The 21,175-nt window shown below is 37.6% G+C and overlaps 1 protein-coding gene across 3 annotated transcripts in view; it reads left to right on the plus strand.

Annotated features, from left to right (window-relative positions):
• GPCPD1 (glycerophosphocholine phosphodiesterase 1) overlaps positions 1 to 18,563 on the plus strand; it is a 60,359-nt gene extending 41,796 nt beyond the window's left edge. For all 3 annotated transcript variants that reach the window (XM_057529145.1, XM_057529146.1, XM_028168910.2), the window contains 5 exons: positions 2,351 to 2,416; positions 3,793 to 3,929; positions 4,393 to 4,528; positions 4,955 to 5,115; positions 17,139 to 18,563. In XM_057529145.1, coding sequence (XP_057385128.1) covers positions 2,351 to 2,416; positions 3,793 to 3,929; positions 4,393 to 4,528; positions 4,955 to 5,115; positions 17,139 to 17,328 — 690 coding nt within the window. In that variant the 3' untranslated portion in view covers positions 17,329 to 18,563. The remainder of the gene's footprint in view (positions 1 to 2,350; positions 2,417 to 3,792; positions 3,930 to 4,392; positions 4,529 to 4,954; positions 5,116 to 17,138) is intronic.
• The last annotated feature ends 2,612 nt before the right edge of the window (positions 18,564 to 21,175 follow it).

Below are 21,175 nucleotides of genomic sequence, written 5' to 3' on the forward strand. Positions count from 1 at the left end.
AAAGGCTGTGTAAAAGACAACATTAATGTAAACTTATGTTTGATGCTTTTTAGAGAAGATACATTCTTGTGAAGTGTGCCTATGGTGCCTTTTTTTTTTCTGAGAAACTTATTTGCTCAAATGAATAAAATTCCTACCTCATTGGGTTAATTTGGTAAGAATAGGAAATTCACATATTTCTGTATATAAACAGGAAGGAAAGGGCACAGAAAAGGGGTTGGGGAGTGTGATGATGGGAGAGGCATTTTTACAATATGTAAGGCTGGTCCTTAGCTTTTAGAGAGAAATTCCCCAACCAAAGAAAATAAGTACCCTGGTTACTTAAAATGAAATACAGATTTCAAGTATTCACTCTGAAAATGTGTAACAAAAACTGGCGTGAAAATTTAAAAACTAGACCCAGTTCATAGAGGAATTCCTTTGACAGCGTCAGGCAAGCCTGCGTGGGTACCAGATACCTTCTTTGGCCATGCTGAGTCTCCTTTTCTTGCTGGCTCCATTTCCTAATTTTTTCTCTTCTCCACTGTCTTTTTCTGGTGATGTGTCAGGTACAATAGACTTCTTAGGCAAAAATAGGTAATTTCAGTTTATCATGATTATCCACCCTCCAAAAAAGGATGCTACAAGAGAGCCCCTAAAATAGACATTGTCTTAGTGCATTTAGAGCATGATTTGTATAAATTTTCAGATATTTATGAAGCCCAGCTAAGTCATTCCTTCTAGTCCAAAATTCTGAAATCGTTTGGTTCTTAGAAATTCCATGATTTCTAGACTTGTGATTTCATAGAACAGAAAAACAGGTTTTTAAAAAATTGTTTATCAAAGGTTTGACAACTTTCGTTTAGCCAAATAAGTTAAGCACACATTTATTCATTCACTTTGCCATCACTATAATTTTATCAGAAAGTTTAAATCCAAAGAAAGGCCAAACGCAATCTTAGTATAAAGGGGAATCCTTCTGCAAATTTGATGTATACCAATCTCAAAACTAATATACACTATTGTCCTATTTTTCTGATTTTGCATTAGTCCAGTAAAATTGTGGCAGGTACGTTAACTAAATAAGGCTAAACATATCAGAGAACAAAGTCAAAAAGCCCCACAGGAGATTGAGTACAACCTGTTTTAGGTACTGTACTTTTCATGCAGCAGGGGCTAGATCCCAGGTCACCAGAGTCCCAGGCTGTGTTCTTACTCTGTTAGCATTCTTTTATTTGCTATTATAGAATTAAGTACCATATATATTATACATGTTAAGTGATTTCTACACTTTGAAATACTGACTAAACAAACCAGCTGCTTGTAAGTTAATAACCAAGCTTCATATTTTAGATTGAATTTTCTAGTTACGCTGCCCAAGTGGTGTTATTGCAAAGTGTGTAGATAATTTAGTTTTTAATTTTTTAATAAATTTATTTTATTTATTTTTGGCTGCATTGGGTCTTTGTTGCTGCACGTGGGCTTTCTCTAGTTGCAGCGAGCGGGGGCTACTCTTCACTGCGATGCATGGGCTTCTCATTGCGGTGGCTTCTCTTGTTGCAGACCACGGGCTCTAGGCGCATGGACCTCAGTAGTTGTGGCTCACGGGCTCTAGAGCGCAGGCTCAGTAGTTGTGGTGCAGAGGCTTAGTTGCTCCGTGGCATGTGAGATCTTCCTGGACCAGGATTTGAACCCGTGTCCCCAGCATTGGCAGGCGGATTCTTAACCACTGTGCCACCAGGGAAGTCCAAAGTGTCTAGATAATTTAGATATATTGACACTATATTATTTGTTAATTTATATAGATATAGACTTATTTATTTATGAGCCTCTTTAATTTGGAGTTAACATCTTTCCAGGAGGTTATCACTGTGGTGTTAGTTAAGCTTCACCACCTTCACAACAAGCTAGAAATCATGGTTTTTCATATAACCATATCTTAGTAAAGTAGACTGACATACCTGAATGCAATTCAGAGAACATGACAAATGTCTTTAAATTCATGAGGCTGCCTATCTTATTACTGCTCACTTTAGCTGTTCAGTAGTGATGGTGAAAAGGATTTTAGGTTAGGATCATCTTTGCGGTTAGTAGTGATCGATTATCACAGATATTGCTAAAGACTACTGCCTTTGCTATTTAATTTCTTTTGACTTTCTTATTCAACTTAATCATCAACCAGGTTGTCAGTTTGAGTATAAGAAAAGATAGTGGTTTTTGCTGAAGGCACAAAACACTTTATCCTTACTAGTGATATGTTTTCTTATAGTTTGCTTTTTGTAATTAATCCGTTTTTCTTTTTTCCTTCTTATTCTACCATTCATCTCACCAAAAATGAAACAAAATTTACCACCAACAAACACAACTCTAGGTTTTAGAGTCTTTGCCAGAAGATGTAGGGTTTAACATAGAAATAAAATGGATCTGCCAACAAAGGGTAAGTCATTTTCCATGTGGCACATTCTTCGTTCCTCCTTCCCCGTTTCTTGAAATGCATTCATTCCTATCTCTTTGTTTTAATGGAATAAATGAAACTGAAATCGTGGCTTCTTCCAGCAAGCACAGTGCTTGTTGGAACTTTTAAGTAAAGCATATCTTACACTTACACTAATATTTGAGTTCTTAAAAGTAGTGATGAATGTATTATAGCAGAAATTCTAATTTACATGTGTCTCATGTGCACATTTATATGGATGGTTTCTGGGCACACTTATAAAGTGAACAGTGAGAACTCTGGCCAGTCAGAACCTTATAACTCTGATTAGTTTTTGGTTTTTTTAACCCCCTGTCTCAATATATACCTTAAATAATTGCCTAAGCAGTTTTCTGTTAAGTGGCAGTAGCTAGAAATAATTAATCAGGAAAAGAAATTTCTGCAGACATGTTTTAAATCACTCTGAAATTTAGTCATTCTTTTGTTCAATTATTATTGAAAAGCTGCTATGGGCCAGGCATTTTCTGAGTTCTGTGCTTAAGTAGTGAAGAAAACAGAATAAAGCCTTGCCTTCCTGAAACTTAACAGTCTTCTAGTCGAGGAAAACAACTAACTCTTGGATGTATCAGATGGGGATATGTGTAAATGGATAAGGCTGCATGGTAAGAGGGCTGATTGGGGTGGGGGGACATTGGAAGTAATTAATCCAGGCATCATGATTGGGCAATCCTGGTATTTGTTCTGGTCAGAATAATCTATAACTGCCCTTAAAGCATGTCTTCTCTGTAGCTATGATAAGCTGGTCCTGGCTAACATGTAACATGTAAGTGCACAACCATGGTTTTTCTAGTAGGTGATTTTTAGTTTTCAGAACTTTTAGAATTATTGTAATGACTAATACTTAAAATTTTTAATATTTGAATATCAACAGGGCTCTTGGTATCTTAGCTATAATTAGAAAATTATTTTTATTATTTATTGAGGGCACTTGATATGCCTAAGACTCAAAGAATGAGATTTTTAACTGGTAATTCTTAATTACCAGGGTTTTTTGGGTAGTGAGTTAGCAAACGAAGTGGAGTCTTTTTGTCCACTTACAGTTTATGAAGATTGTATAAAAATATTTTAAAGTCATGGTAGATTTCAAATTTCCAGAGTTTTAGTTTTTATTTTGTTAACCTTATTAAAGCAAAAGTCTTTTGATGTTATAATTGCTTTGTATATAAGTGTCTCTATACCTAATTATGATAATAATTCACACAGGCCTTTGCTTTCCTCATCTGTAAAATAAGAGTTGGACTAGATGTTCTCGAGAATTTTTCCTAGCACTGTGATTCTAAGGTATTTAATGACTTTTGTTTTCCTATTCTTCCATATAGGATGGAATATGGGATGGTAACTTATCAACATATTTTGACATGAATCTGTTTTTGGATATAATTTTAAAAACTGTCTTAGAAAATTCTGGGAAGAGGAGAATAGTATTTTCTTCATTTGATGCAGATATTTGCACAATGTGAGTAATTCAGTTTTTTTCTCCTATACGCTTAGACTGTAGCTAGGACTAAGGGTACAGAGATTGTAGTTGGAGGTGGGGAAGTTCCCAGACTTCACCCCTGATTTTTCTCAATCCCATTATATATATTCTCTACTGGGATGCCCTCCATACCCGCTGGGTTGTAGCACCTCATGCCTTGTATTTCATTTTACAGATGTATAATATCCTCCTTAACAAATTGTAAGCCCTCAAGGGATTTCTTTTTGCCCATTTCTGAGAATATTTTAACTCTTGTATAGAATAATCTAAATTTTTCTTTTTTTGACTAAAAGGCAATACACGTTAATGGTGGTTATATCTCAGTAATGAGTATGCTTTTAAAATTTTGTTTCTTTATATTTTTAGTATTTTCTAAAATTTCAAAACAATATATTATGGTTATGTCCCCAATGAAAAGTATTTTTTAAACTGTCTTTTTTAGGGTTCGGCAAAAGCAGAACAAATATCCCATATTATTTTTGACTCAGGGGAAATCTGATATTTACCCTGAACTCATGGACCTCAGATCTCGGACAACCCCCATTGCAATGAGCTTTGCACAGTTTGAAAATCTACTGGTAAGCTATGGTTGAATATTTTAATATTTATTTTTTTAAAATGTTTTAGAGCACTAGTAAATAAAGTTATATATTAATTTAACATCTAATTGGTTAGTTTTGACCTATGTATAATGAGCAGGTAGCTCTACTTAAAATGAGGATATTAAATCTCAGACTCTGAAAAACAGTTAAATGACCACCACCAACAAAAATTTTCTTGCAGGCCTAGGTTAAGTAAGTTTTGTAGTTTAGTTTTCTGAGTGGGTTTTATGAATCATCTAAAACGGTTAGATTGTAAACTTGTTTGATCGCATAAATTGTAAGAAAAAATTCTAACATTTTCTTTCCCTGTCCATTCTGCTTTGCAGCAGGTTCTTATTAGTTATCTATTTTATACATATAATAAGTTTCTTTTTCATGAGTAACTTATCTTTCTTCTTTTAGGGGATAAATGCACATACTGAAGACCTTCTCAGAAACCCGTCCTATATTCATGAGGCAAAAGCTAAGGGACTGGTCATATTCTGCTGGGGTGATGATACCAATGATCCTGAAAACAGAAAGAAATTAAAGGAATTTGGAGTTAATGGTCTAATTTATGATAGGTATTTGTTTTTCATGAAAAATTTTCGTGGATTGTTAGAAAAAAAGTAGTAGAATTATCTTAACATTTGTCAGTGGAACTTTTCAAATTTTGAAGTTATACCACAGTCACTTGGGAAGCTTATTTAAAAATTCAGATGACTGGGCCCTAACCCAGATGTATTGAGTCATCTTACGGGTGAAGGTGGCTGCCTTAGACCTCTTCTCTGTCTACACCAGCTTTCTTGGTGATCTCATCCAGTTCTGTGCCTTTTCATGCCTTTGTATATCCCCAACTCAAGCCTTTCCCCTGACCTCTAAACTTTTATATCCATCTATCAACGCCTATTCTTCCTATAGACTTCCTGATTTCGGTATAAATGACAACTTTCTTTCCAGTTTCTGAGGCCAAATCCCTGGAGTCTTTCATGATTCTGTTCTTTATCTCATACCCAAATCCAGTCAGACAAAATCAAAATCATGTTGATTCTATCTTCGAAATATATCCTGAATCCTTTACTGTTGTCACTCTCCACTAAGCCACATCGTTTCTCAGGCAGATTATGGAAGTAACCTGCTCACTGGGACTGCGTCCACCCATGCACCCTGCTGTCCATTATGGGGGCGGGCAGGACTGAAAACTGAAGTCAGATCATGTTACTGCTTAACCTTCCCCCCCTATTCTGTGTCTCCTAGTGTAAAATCCCACACCCTTACAAGGCGCTATGTGAGGTGATCCCTGCCCCCGCCCCCAATTGGCCTCCTGCTGTTTCTCTTCTGATAAAGATTTCAGGAAAGACTAAAATGTCACCTTCTTAGTAGGGCCTTCCCCGAACATCCTAATTCAAATCAAAACCTCTACTCACAGTGCACTTCCTGACTTTTCTCCATACATTTACCACCACCTGATATATCCATATACATACTATATTTTACTTATTTTCTCCCCAACCTCCTTTCCCACCCCACCCTCAACACACCCACACAAGCAGAATCTCCATGAGGGCAAGACTTTGCCTGTTTTGTTCACTGCTGTATCACCAGAGGTTAGATGTAGAAGCTCAGATATTTGTTGAACTAATCTTTTCTTTTTAAATAAACTCCCTGGGTGTTTAGGATGTAAGTCTGAGATCTCTGAGAGATGAAAAGGTTGCTCAGTGTAAAGAAATTTTGGGTTAGAGGGAATGTCATTTGTTCTGCTGAGGGGATTAGTGGGCTTGCTAATGCTTGAGCAGCGTCATAGAAAGAGTAAGTGATGAAATTGTTACCAGGCCTGCTTTAAAAATACAGTCGTTGGATTTAGTTTATATTACTGTTTGTTCTATAAAGTTATATCACTTTCTTAATAAAGCTTTTCCCCACCCCAACTATTTTGTCTGAATTAGTCTGGTTTTAAAACTGCCACCAGGATAATGCCTGCCTTTTAAAGTGTTTGGTTAATACTGCTTTAAGTGGCATGATTCATAGCTCTTTTTAATAGACATTTCCAACTTATTAAAGGAAAATTAAAATTTTTAAATTACAATTTGATGGAAGTGCTTTATTTAGCAAATTTTGGGGGAATATTTCTTTGAGGAGGAGGAAGGGATGATTGCAAATATTTTCAGGCAAGAAAAGTATATTGTGAGATTATACTAGGTACGGCGGTTGTAGGGTATACAAATTTTAGTTAGATCCTTCACTTAAAGGGCCTTACTTGGTTGTAGCCAAACACTGACCTTGCAAGGAGAACAGGAAGATACTATGTGATACAAAAGGCCCTAAAGAAAGTGAGTTCTTCCTGGCTCAGGGTCAACAAGAATAATTTTAAAGAGGAAGGATTGAGATGGATTTGGGCGGAGGTGGTGGTTAAATTAGCTTTGACAGGATTTGCATTTTAGGCAGAGGTGCAAGCAGCCACCAGGGCAGGACTGTGTTGAGGGTGTGGAGGATGTTGAGGAGGCAGCCCAGCACTGGCCTCCTGTTCAGACCTGATGAAAGGAGAGGTGGACCGTGTTAGAGTCAAGTCAGTCTTTATTATCCTTGGAAGTTTTTTCTTCTTTTTTCAATTTTAGTCAAAGAACTACATATGTATATATAATCAACCACACTTATATATATGAACTACATATATGTGTGTTGTGTGTGTGTGTATATTCTTCAAATAGTTCTACAAGACTAACAATAAGAACCAACAGTCCTGGGAATTCCCTGGCGGTCTGTGGTTAGGACTCGGTGCTTTCACTGCCGAGGGCCCGGGTTCAGTCCCTGGTCGGGAAGCTAAGATCCCACAAGCCACGAGGTGCAGCCAAAATAAAAATTAAAACAAAATAGCAGTCCTTACACCTATCCCTTTCATTGTCTCTAGCTGAATTCCTGTGCCCTAATTTTTTTTGGAACTATTTCTTGGTACTTAAGGTGCTTATGCTGTTATTTTTTCATTATCAAATTTAGACCTATAGAAGGTTTGAATGATAGTGATTCAGAGCCTTTGCTTCATTTTACATGTAGGAGCATTGTGATGTGTTTTAGTTTATCAAAAACCAATTTGTTCTCTTTTACAAAGGCATTAACACAGATTTTACATTTAATCATGGTTTTGTGATATATTATAAGCTGCTATGCTTGATTTGCTGATATTTGGAATTTCTGCATTTGTAGTAATGAGTAAGGTGGCCTTTAACTTACCTTTATCAAATGGTTGTTGTCTAATTTTGGCATGAGGATAATACTTGGCTCGTAGAGTAAATTGAGCAATGTTTCCTCTTTTTATACTGTTTGCTCAAATTATTTTTAAAAATTCAGTAACAGACACCCACATTTAAAGAACATTATTATTAGATTTGAACTCCCCTGTGTTCTCCTCTCTAATTTTATGCCCCTACCTCCTCCCTCAGATAATAACTGATAAGCAAGCAATTACTCTTTTTTAAAAGCTTTTAAATTCTTATATCTATTGCTAAACAATGTAACATTTAGTTTTTCATGGCTTTAAGCTTTATTTGTACTCTTTTCCTACTTGTTATATCCTTAAAATCAATCCATTTGTTATGTTTAGCTGTAATTTATTCATCTTCATGGCTGTATGATTCTACCACAATTTATTCTACTATTGGAGAACACTGAGGTGGTTGCCAGGTTTTTGCTATTACAGTGTTTGCTGTAAACATCGTTGACCAGGTCTCCTATGGTATGTGTATAAGTTTCTTTAGGGCAATGACTTAAACCTTTTGACCCCAAAACCAGTTAGAAATGCATTTCACATTGTAGCCCAGTGCACACATAGGTATGTATATCTACAAGTGTGTACCTGAAACTAAATTAAAAAGATAATGCCCCTTGAATATTTTATTTATATGTGTGTGCTTTTTAAATGATTGTGCCACTGGCTCACACCTATTTCAATGCTTTTCTTAACTTTCTGAACTGATTTTGTGACCCACTAGGTCTCTAGTTCAGCATGACAAGGCATCCATCCGTGGGTCAGGCATTGGAAGTACAGCAGGACTATGGGTACATGGAGTGGGCTGTTCTGTGCTCACTGGAGCCTCCTACCAGTTCTCAGGAGTAGGCCACCCATAGTAAACCTGTCAGGTAGAGTGGACACTGAATCAACACATGGTAAATGGCTCAGGGCACTCTGTCCGTAGGTTTCATAGCTGGTAGGATGGGCAGGGGCCCTCCTGGAGTGATAGCCCTGAGCATATGTGCCCACCCATGCAGGCTCCTCCAGTACATATTGTTTGACTTCTTTGGGCACAGCTGCCATGCTGAGCTACAGTTCTTGTGTCAGACCTTCTGTTTCCTTTAGTCCAAATCTTTTTCTCTCTTGCTTTACTGTCATTTTTATGGAACACATCCTTCAGTATCTTCTTGAGAAAGGATGGAGAGTAAATGTTTTTGAGGTCTTGCATGTGTGGAAGTATTGTGGCCAGGCATAAAATTCCATGTTAGAAATCATTTCCTTTAGACTTTTAAAAGCATTTCTCCATCGTCTTCACAATTCCATTGTTCTGTTAAGGAATGTGAAACCATGTTGATTCTTACTCCCTCACATGTGATTTCTTTGTTTCTTCTCTGGAAGTTTGGAGAGTTTTCTCTTTTGTCCCCAGTGTTCTAAACTTTCATAGACATGGTCTTGTGGGTCTGGTTTTACCCATCGTGCTGGACACTTGGCAGCCCTTTTAGTCTATTGATACATGTCCTTGAAGATGTGAAATAGTTAGTGAATTATTTCTTTGATTTTTATTTCTTCCATTTTTCTCAGTTTGTTTTTTTTTTCTTTATAGAATCCTTTTGTTGTATATTATACACTCTTGGACAAGACTTAAAATTCTTATCTTTTCTCATATTTTCTATCTTTGTCTTTTCCACTTTCAAAGACTTCCTCAACCTTATCTTTCACTCATCCTATTGAGTTTTTCATATCTGCTATTGTGTTTTTAATTTTCAAGAACTGTCTTTTTTTCTCTGGATTCTCTTTTTTTCTATATATAGTTAAAAAATCCTGTTCTCATTTGATGAAAGTACTATTTGTCTGAAGGCATTAAGGAACTTTTTAAAAAAAAATTTATTTTGCTTACTATTTTACCTGTTAGAAGCTTTCCTCAGATATTTAGAAATTCTTGGCTGCTTCTTACGATAAGGAATTAAGATCTAAAAAGCTTGTTGGAAGCTCTGAGCGTGTGAATAGGGCTTATGGGATTTTACTATGGGGTGATCTGGGTGACCTGTTTGGTCATACATCTGTCAGTAGATTAAAAAACTTTGCTTTTTGACTGGTCAGATTCCTTGTAGAAGATGCTTTAATAAATTCTGCTTAGAGGATACAGGTCTGGTTTCTTGGAGTCAAGTGTGAGAAGAGAGATGGGGGAAGGAGGGCATGTCTCTGTATTTAACATGTGTTGTATTTGTACCATCTCTAATATCCCTGATGCTGATGGCCATTTTATAAAATGCCCCAAACTCTCTAACCTGGTCTTGTCCTCCATTCCAGATTTCCTGTTTAATTCTGGAAATAAACCTCGACCAAGTGGGGTAAGAGCAGCCTCCGCAGCAGGGAGTAAGAGGAAGGGAACCACTTGCTGCTGCTCAAGCCTTCATCCTGTCCTCCCTCTTTGAGCCCCTTCCTTCCCCCCCAGGTTCTACAGAAGTTTGGGGCTACTTTTAACTCACCCTTTTCATTTTGTCAACTACTGGCTTGTGGTTTGGCCTATCCATTTTGCTAACTGAAACACTTTGTTATTACTTAATTCATCTGTTTTCTAGCTTCCAAAATTCTGTTGTACTGTCTCTTTGGTTCTTCTCATGTTCAGTGAATTTTCTTTTAATACCTTCATTTTATTTTTAACAGAATATAGGGGGTGAACGTAGATGCTTTTGTTCTGTCTGATACCTTGACCCAGAGGTCACTTTTCATTCTCTTATGTATGTCTTTAACAGAAAGTCTTTATGTTAGAATAGTCAAATACTTAATAGAATCAATACTTTAAAACTCTTGTTTAAGAAATTCTTCCCTACTGTGAGGTCATAAAGAGTTAGTGCCTCACATAAATTGTCTGGCTTTCACATTTAAAGCATGAAAGACCTTCCTTTCTCTGCTGATAGGCAATGCTAGCGCTGCCATTGTCACTTGGGGCTTTTTCTGGACTCTCAACTCTAGGTACATCTGCCAGTACTGCATAGCTTTAGGATAATTTTCACACTGGTGAGCAGTCCTTTATTTTATTTTACTTTATTTTATTATTATTTTTTTGGTGGCGCCGCATGGCATGCAGGGTCTTAGTTGCCTGACCAAGGATGAAACCTGTGCCCACTGCTGTGGAAGCTTGGAGTCTTTTGGGGGGGGGGGTAGGTATTTTATTTATTTATTTCCTTATTAGTTATCTATTTTTTACATATTAGTGAATATATGTAAATCCCAATCTACCAATTCACCCCCCTCCACCCCGCTTTCCCCCCTTGGTGTCCATACGTTTGTCCTCTACATCTGTGTCTCTATTTCTGCCCTGCAAACAGGTTCATCTGTACCATTTTTCTAGATTTCACATATATGCATTAATATACGATATTTGTTTTTCTCTTTCTGACTTAACTTCACCCTGTATGACAGTCTCAAGGTCCATCCACGTCTCTACAAATGACCCAATTTCGTTCCTTTTTATGTCTGATTAATATTCCATTGTATATATGTGCCACATCTTCTTTACCCATTTATCTGTTGATGGACACTTAGGTTGCTTCCATGTCCTGGCTATTGTACATAGAGCTGCAATGAACATTGGGGTGCATGTTTCTTTTTGAATTATGGTTTTCTCTGGGTATATGCCCAGTAGTAGGATTGCTGGGTCATATGGTAATTCTATTTTTAGTTTTTTTAAGGAACCTCCATACTGTTCTCCATAGTGGCTGTATCAATTTACATTCCCACCAACAGTGCAAGAGGGTTCCCTTTTCTCCACACCGTCTCCAGCATTTACTGTTTGTAGATTTTTTGATGATGACCATTCTGACTGGTGTGAGGTGATACCTCATTGTAGTTTTGATTTTCATTTCTCTAATTATTAGTCACGTTGCGCATCCTTTCGTGTGTTTGTTGGCAATCTGTATATCTTCTTTGGAGAAATGTCTAGGTCTTCTGCCCATTTGTGGATTGGGTTGTTTGTTTTTTTGATATTGAGCTGCATGAGCTGCTTGTAAATTTTGGAGATTAATCCTTTGTCAGTTGCTTCATTTGCAAATATTTTCTCCCATTCTGAGGGTTGTTTCTTTGTCTTGTTTCTGGTTTCCTTTGTGCAAAAGCTTTGCAGTTTCATTAAGTCCCATTTGTTTATTTTGTTTTTCCATTTCTCTAGGAGGTGGGTCAAAAAGGGTCTTGCTGTGATTTATGTCATAGAGTGTTCTGCCTATGTTTTCCTTTAAGAGTTTGATAGTGTCTGGCCTTACATTTAGGTCTTTATTCCATTTTCAGTTTATTTTTGTGTATGGTGTTAGGGACTGTTCTAATTTCATTCTTTTACATGCAGCTGTCCAGTTTTCCCAGCACCACTTATTGAAGGGACTGTCTTTTCTCCATTGTATATCCTTGCCTCCTTTGTCATAGATTAGTTGACCATAGGTGTGTGGGTTTATCTCTGGGCTTTCTATCCTGTTCCATTGATCTATATTTCTGTTTTTGTGCCAGTACCATTTTGTCTTGATTACTGTAGCTTTGTAGTATAGTCTGAAGTCAGGGTGTCTGATTCCTCCAGCTCCATTTTTTTCCCTCAAGGTTGCTTTGGCTATTCGGGGTCTTTTGTGTCTCCATACAGATTTTAAGATTTTTTGTTCTAGTTCTGTAGAAAATGCCATTGGTAATTTTGTAGGGATTGTACTGAATCTGTGGATTTCTTTGGGTAGTATACTCATTCTCACAATATTGATTCTTCCAATCCAAGAACATTGTATATCTCTCCATCTGTTTGTGTTGTCTTTGATTTCTTTCATCAGTGTCATATAGTTCTCTGAGTATAGGTCTTTTGCCTCCTTAGGTAGATTTATTCCTAGGTATTTTATTCTTTTTGTTGCAGTGGTGAATGGGATTGTTTCCTTAATTTCTCTTTCTGATATTTCATCATTGGTGTATAGGAATGCAACAGATTTCTATACATTAATTTTGGATCCTGCTACTTTAACAAATTCATTGATTAGCCCCGATAGTTTTCTGGTGACATCTTTAGGATTTTCTGTGTATAGTATCATGTCACCTGCAAACAGTGACAGTTTTACTTCTTTTCCAATTTGTATTCCTTTTATTTTGTTTTCTTCTCTGATTTCCATGGCTAGGAATTCTTAGAGGAGATGCTTTCAGTTTTTCACCATTGAGAATGTGATGTTTGCTGTGGGTTTGTCATATATGGCCTTTGTTATGTTGAGGTAGGTTCCCTCTATGCCCACTTTCTGGAGAGTTTTTATCATAAATGGGTGTTGAATTTTGTCAAAAGCTTTTTCTGCATCTATTGAGATGATCATATGGTTTTTCTCCTTTAATTTGTTAATATGGTGTATCACATTGATTGATTTGCATATATTGAAGAATCCTTGCATCCCTGGGATAAATCCCATTTGGTCATGGTGTATGATCCTTTTAATGTGTTGTTGGATTCTGTTTGCTAGTATTTTGTTGAGGATTTTTGCCTCTATATTCATCAGTGATATTGGTCTGTAATTTTCTTTTTTTGTAGTACCTTTGTCTGGTTTTGGTATCAGGGTGATGGTGGCCTCGTAGAATGAGTTTGGGAGTGTTCCTTCCTCTGCAGTTTTTTGGAAGAGTTTGAGAAGGATGGGTGTTAGCTCTTCTCTAAATGTTTGATAGAATTCACTGGTGAAGCTGTGTGGTCCTCGACTTGTGTTTCTTGGAAGATTTTAAATCACAGTTTCAATTTCATTACTTGTGATTGGTCTGTTCATATTTTCTATTTCTTCCTGGTTCAGTCTTAGAAGGTTATACCTTTCTAAGAATTTGTCCATTTCTTCCAGGTTGTCAGTTTTATTGGCATATAGTTGTTTGTAGTAAGTAGTCTCATGGTGCTTTGTGTTTCTGTGGTGTCCGTTGTAACTTCTCCTTTTTCATTTCTAATTTTATTGATTTGAGTCCTCTCCCCCTTAATGAATCTGGCTAAAGGTTTATCAAGTTTGTTTATCTTCTCAAAGAACCAGCTTTTAGTTTTATTAATCTTTGCTATTGTTTTGTTTCTATGTCATTTATTTCTGCTCTGATCTTAATGATTTCTTTCCTTCTGCTAACTCTGGGTTTTGTTTATTCTTTCTCTAGTTCCTTTAGGTGTAAGGTTAGATTGTTTATTTGAGATTTTTCTTGTTTCTTGAGGTAAGATGTATTGCTATAAACTTCCCTCTTAGAACTGCTTTTGCTGCATCCCATAGGTTTTGGATCGTCGTGTTTTCGTTTTCATTTGTCTCTAAGTATTTTTTGATTTCCTCTTTGATTTCTTCAGTGATCTCTTGGTTATTTACTAGTATTTAGCCTCTGTGTGTTTATGGTTTTTACATATTTTTCCCTCTAATTGTTTTCTAATCTCAGCGTTGTGGTCAGAAAAGATGCTTGATATGATTTCAATTTTCTTAAATTTACTATGGCGTGATTTGTGACCGAAGATGTGATCTATCCTTTAGAATGTTCCATGTGCACTTGAAGTGAAAGTGTAATCTGCTGTCTTCAGATGGAATGTCCTATAAATATCAGTTAAATCTGTCTGGTCTGTTGTGTTTCTTTATTAATTTTCTGTCTGGATGATCTATCCATTGGTGTAAGTGAGGTGTTAAAGTGCCCCACTATTACTGTGTTACTGTCGATTTCCTCTTTTATAGCTGTTAGCAGTTGCCTTATGTATTGAGGTGCTCCTATGTTGGGTGCATATATATTTATAATTGTTATATCTTCTTCTTGGATTGATCCCTGGATCATTATGTAGTGTCCTTCCTTGTCTCTTGTAACATTCTTTATTTTAAAGTCTATTTTATCTGATATGAGTATTGCTACTCCAGCTTTCTTTTGATTTCCATTTGCATGGAATATCTTTTTCCATCCCCTCACTTTCAGTCTGTATGTGTCCCTAGGTCTGAAGTGCGTCTCTTGTAGGCAGCATATATATGGGTCTTGTTTTTGTATCCATCCAGCAAGCCTGTGTCTTTTGCTTGGAGCATTTAATCCATTTACATTTAAGGTAATTATCGATATGTATGTTCCTATTACCATTTTCTTAATTGTTATGGGTTTGTTTTTGTAGGTCCTTTTCTTCTCTTGTGTTTCCCACTTAGAGAAGTTCCTTTAGCCTTTTTTGTAGATCTGGTTTGGTGGTGCTGAATTCTCTTAGCTTTTGCTTGTCTGTAATAGCTTTTGATTTCTCTGTTGAATCTGAATTAGATCCTTGCTGGGTAATCTTGCTTGTAGGTTCTTCCCTTTTATCACTTGAAACATATCGTGGTGCTCCCTTCTGGCTTCCAGAGTTTCTGCTGAGAAATCAGCTGTTAACCTTATGGGAGTTCCCCTGTATGTTATTTGTCAGTTTTCCCTTGTTGCTTTTAATAATTTTTCTTTGTCTTTAATTTTTGTCAATTTGATTACTATGTGTCTTGGCATGTTTCTCCTTGGGTTTATCCTGCCTGGGACTCTCTTTGCTTCCTGGACTTGGGAGGCTATTTCCTTTCCCATGTTAGGGAAGTTTTCGACTCTAATCTCTTCAAGTATTTTCTTGGGTCCTTTCTCTCTCTCTTCTCCTTCTGGGACCCCTATAATAAGAATGTTGGTGTGTTTAGTGTTGTCCCAGAGATCTCTTAGGCTGTCTTCATTTCTTCTCATTCTTTTTTCTTTATTCTGTTCCGCGGCAGTGAATTCCACCCTTCTGTCTTCTAGGTCACTTATCCGTTCTTCTGCCTCAGTTATTCTGCTATTGATTCCTTCTAGTGTATTTTTCATTTCAGTTACTGTATTAATCTCTGTTTGTTTTTTCTTTAATTCTTCTAGGTCTTTGTTAAACATTTCTTGCATCTTCTCAATCTTTGCTTCCATTCTTTTTCTGAGGTCCTGGATCATCTTCACTATCATTATTCTGAATTCTTTTTCTGGACAGTTGCCTATCTCCACTTCAATTAATTGTTTTTCGGGGGTTTTATCTTGTTCCTTCAACTGGGACATAGTCCTCTGCCTTTTCATTTTGTCTGTCTTTCTTTGACAGTGGTTTTCCTTCCGCAGGCTGCAGGATTGTAGTTCTTGCTTCTGCTGTCTGCCCTCTTGTGGGTGAGGCTGTCTAAGAGGCTTGTGCAAGCTTTCTGATGGGAGGGACTGGTGAGCTGGGTTTTGCTCTGGTGGGCAGAGCTCAGTAAAACTTTAATCCACTTGTTTGCTGATGGGTGGGGCTGAGTTCCCTCTCTGTTGGTTGTTCGGCCTGAGTCAACCCAGCACTGGAGCCTACAGGCTCTTTGGTGCAGCTAATTATGGGCTCCGTGAGGGCTCACACCAATGAGTACTTCCCAGAACTTCTGCTCCCAGTATCCTGTCCCCGTGGTGAGCCACAGCCGCCCCCCCGCCTCTGCAGGAGACCCTTCAACTCTAGCAGGTGGGTCTGATTCAGTCTCCTGTGGGGTCACTGCTAGTTTCCCCTGGGTCCTTGTGCGCACACTACTTTGTGTGTGCCCTCCGAGAGTGGAGTCTCTGTTTCCCCCAGTCATGTTGAAGTCCTGCAGTCAAATCCCGCTGGCCTTCAAATTCTGATTCTCAGAGGATTCCTTCTCCTGTTGCCAGACCCCCAGGTTGGGAAGCCTGACGTGGGGCTCAGAACCTTCACTCCAGTGGGTGGACTTCTGTGGTGTAACTGTTCAGTTTGTGAGTCGCCCACCCAGCGATTATGGGATTTGATTTCATTGTGATTGAGCCCTTCCTACCATCTCATTGCAGCTTCTCCTTTGCTTTGGGGTGTCTTTTTTGGTGAGTTCCAGTGTCTTCCTGTTGAGAATTGTTCAGCAGTTAGTTGTGCTTCTGGTGCTGTCGCAAGAGAGAGTGAGCGCATGTCCTTCTACTCCACCATGTTGAACCAATCCGGAAGCTTGGAATGTTAACCACTGGGACTTCCGGGGAAGTCCCGAGCAGTCCTTTTCATCTTGATCTTTAGTGCTTTGAAGTCAGAACTGGGTATGAATTCCAGCTCTACCGTGTAGTAACTTTCCATCTGTCAAATGAGGCATTGCTGATTGATTAACTTGGAGAGAAGATACTTGAAGAATCACTGATAAGCTACAGATTTCATATTCTATCAATTTATAATCAGCTCTTTTGCTTCAGGGGTACAAAAGGCAGTGCTGCTATTCAGGATTATTGGAAAGACTGGGAGAAGAGAAATATTTTTGAATAGAACTGATGCTTATATCTTTTAAAGAAAAAAATAAAAGGACTCTGTAGTATAGGTGTTCTAGGCATTCGGTAAGCAAATTCTCCTGAAAAGGCTAAGTCAGACATGTCCTAAGTAAACCATAAAATTACCCTATTTTATGTTTTGTGTTTTTTTCATCACAGGATATATGATTGGATGCCTGAACAGCCAAATATATTCCAAGTGGAGCAGTTGGAACGTCTGAAGCAAGAATTGCCAGAGCTTAAGAGCTGTTTGTGTCCCACTGTTAGCCGCTTTGTCCCCTCGTCTTTTTGTGGGGAGCCTGACATCCATGTGGATGCCAACGGCATAGATAATGTGGAGAATGCTTAGTGTTTATTGGACGGAGACCATTCGGGGCATGCATCGCTGTTCTGGGTATTCACTTTTCATCACTGAGCATTGTTTATCTATGCCTTTTAGGTTTTCAGTCCAGTGAAGCAATAATGAAGTATTTTAATATTTCACTACAGTTCTTGCTAGAATTTCAAGTATTCTGTTTAAATCACTTGGCCAGGTATAATTACCAGTCAGTCTCTTTACAATGAAAAAATTTATTGGTTGGTAAATATTTTAAACTAAATATGTAAGTTATAATGTTAAACAGATATTCATTAAAAACATAACACTTTGAAATTAACTATACAAATATCTCATATTTACACTTATTACAGCTTTTCGTTTGATCAGGTCTGAAATATTTAGCACTCAAGGAATATGACTATGCATAATTATACCTGACCATGGGAAAAATAAGTACCTCAAATGCATGCATTTGCACTGGTGATTCCAACTGCACAAACCTTTGTGCCATCTGTGTATTTTTCACATGAATTGACATTCACACCATTTTCATTCAGTATGAACCTTGAGGCTGCTGCCATTTCCCCACTTAACCAAACCAATGCCTGTGTAAATAGCCTAGAGGTGATCCTTGAAAACTTGTTTCATAAATCTTTCAAAAGTTGTTTTGCATAAATATTAAAATTTCAAAAAGCTGCAGGGTAACTTAATGTATAAAATATTAGAAGTATGGATTGAGGACTTAGTACAGTAGATGGTAATGTATAAATTCTGTTGAATGCATGCTTTTTGTTTTAAGCATGAGATAGTACACGTTTACTGTAAGTCCTTGCATCTGTGGTGCTAGGTGAGTGTGAGAAGGTGTCAAGGACTGAAAAATAATTTGTTGCCTAAAAAAAAAAGAAAAAAAAAGCCTATTTATAGGCATTTTAAATATGCTTAAGTGTCTCTCACTACCTATTACACACCGTTGCTTTGTGGGTTTGTTTTGTGTGTGTGTTGTACAGTAGTTAAATCTCTGTGCAGAGAAATAAATGTCCTGAATTCTTATATTGGTATTCTTTATTGGTTTATGAATATCATGCATGTAATTTATTTAGAAATGCAGAACATTCTATTAAATGTATATGCATGTTGTTAGGATTATACCAAGATTTCTTTCATTAGAAGCAGATTGTTTTGGCATAACTGTAACTTATGAATGAATGTTGAATAAAATACACAGATTTATTTTCTTCATTATAAAATGAAATTTCAAGAAGGTGTTAACTTTTGTAGCATTGGTTCTATATTATTATGAGAAATTGGAATTTAGTGTCTACAATGAAAGGATGGCTTATTTGCATTTACCTTTTATTGCATGTTCCTCACTAGGCAGTTTATTCATGTATTGACATGATTTGGTAGTAGCTGAGAACCTGAAACTTGGATTATATATTTGTATCTTTTTATTTTTTTAAGCCAAGCAATGCAGCTTTGGTCAGATCTTAATTGTGTGAAGATAGGCTTTAAAAGCCTATGGTATTGTGTTTGTAACACTGATATTTAATGGAAAATAGTTTAGGAAATGGAGTCTTCTGCAGGGGTTTTATATACTTTTCTCATGTTGCACGAGATTTTCCAACACTTGGTGTGAATTAGGCACTTTTAGAAAACTCCTGAAAAAGAATTACTTTTCTTGATTTGCAGACCTGGTACAGTACAGTTACCCTTACCTTGCCGTAACTTGATTAGCCATATGTGTATTTCAAGTCGTGTTTGTTTGCTCCTCTCCTGTGCCTTTCCAGTTCCAGCTCCATTTTGAAGACCTGCAGATCATGAAAGAACAGGAAAGGAAGTGATGTGGGGGTCAGTTTCCTGAACTGTGTAATTTGCTGAGAAGAGCTTACAACCATTGCTTATGACAAGGACAAAACCTCACTGCTCAGTTTCTTTCCTGTCTCTTCCTGACCTTATAAACACCAGGGTTAGTGGATGATTAACTCATAGCAAGCAGTGGCTCTCGTTTTTATAGGACTAGGTCCTGGCTTCCATATCACTAGCTATTGCCCCGTATACTCTGCTCCAGCTACACTGTACCTGTGCTAGGCCCTAGCCACACCATATTCCTACACTACTTCCTGTCTGTAGCCATGTAACCTCTGCCTGGAAGCCTTCTTTTTCCTTGCTACTTTCTCCCTGCCAAACTCATTTCTCCTTAAGCCATTCATTGACCTCTCTCCGCTGCACCCTTGCCAAAACTTAAGAAGGGATGAATCCACCTTTTCTACTCCATGGCCCAATGTTCATTCCTTGATCATGCCATGTACCATAGTACATTTTAGGTAGACATAGTTGAGGTTTGTCTCACCAGGCTGCAGGCTCTTCAGGGGCAGGGACTTTGTCTTACAAATTTTTATTTCCACAGTGCATGGAACATAGTAGAAACTAAACTTTGGAATTTGGGGGATAATTTGTATCAAATGTCTTTTTGAATTAAGAGATTTAGTTATGTTTACCAAGAATGTAAAGTTTGAATTGGTTTACATTTGGCAGTTGGAACAGTTTATTGATGTCAGTTTTAAATGTAGAGGTATAATGTTAAATTATTTTATATTTTCTGGAAACTGAGTGAAATGTTTGATAAAATGCTGCCATTGTTCTCTGATATTTTCCACTGTCCGGAATTACGTACTGTAACCGACTGGATGTAAATGTGAGGAATACAGCTCATTGCTGTGTCAGTGGTGCCTGAGGGCAGCCACAGCCACCCGTGACCTCACTCCCATTGCTCCTTGTGACACTCGTCTTTCTTCCCTCTGAAGCCCATGCTTAGGCCTACCTCAGCACCGCTTTCCTTGTCTTCCTTCTGCATTCAGCTCAGGTGCCACCTCTTCCAAAAAACATTCCTCAGCTCATGATGCAAACAAGTACAGACAGCCTCTAAATCTTACCACTTTTTTTTTTCAGCCTGGGTTATAAACCCAGACAAGTTAACTGACTTACCGGGTTGGGACTAGAACTGGGCTTTGTGACTCCTAAACCCGTGTTCTTATACGATGCTGCCTTCTGAATTTTTGTGGCATTCTTTAGCATATGCTTTCTTGTAGTCCCACTTTTTATGTGCCTGTTATATTTCCCTAATAAGATTGTAAGCCCCTTAAGGGCAAGGACTTCTTTGCATTTCTATACTTAGTTATGAACTAGATAAATAAATGGTGGTGAATACAATCCTAGTTTCCTAACTCAGATTGTTTCACAACATACATACGTTTTTGTACGGTGTACGTGGCCGTGTTGTCTGGAGTGTGTGTGCTTGCATGTGCATGTATGTTGGCATGTTTACACATGGAGTTCTCACTCCACCCGTTTCTTGGGGTCACATAGTTAAGGGGTTACCACAACCAATTTTCTACTCCATGCTGAATGGGGACAGTCATGGGAATAGGTGGCAGATAAGGTACAGTTTTCCCCCAGGCCTTGTCCCTTTCTAGGGCAATACACCTAAATCCTGCAGCTGGTGGCCCTTAAGTGAAGCAGGTACTGCCTCGGATAGAACTTGTGTGACCTGTGGGGGGTGCTGTTTCATGAGTCCTGAGGGAATATCATTGTCTTTTGTGCCTTGACACTCTCTTCACATCTTGACTGCATTTTGTTTTTCACATTATTCCTGGTTTGGTACGCTAGGTTGACAGTGGCGTCCTGTTAATTGAGATTTGGATACAAGTGATTTACTCCTTTATGTTTTAGGTTTGGATCATGTGCTTTTGGGGTAGAAAGCAAAGTATGCATATTAGAAATACTGTATTATTTGGTGTTCATGAGTGAAAATTTGTTGAAATATCTCTTAGTGGGTTTATATAGTTTGAGAAATGGATGTGAAATGTTTAAAAAGTAA

This window comes from Balaenoptera acutorostrata, chromosome 15 (genome assembly GCF_949987535.1).
Source record: "Balaenoptera acutorostrata chromosome 15, mBalAcu1.1, whole genome shotgun sequence".
In the NCBI taxonomy this organism is placed as follows: Eukaryota; Metazoa; Chordata; class Mammalia; order Artiodactyla; family Balaenopteridae; genus Balaenoptera; species Balaenoptera acutorostrata.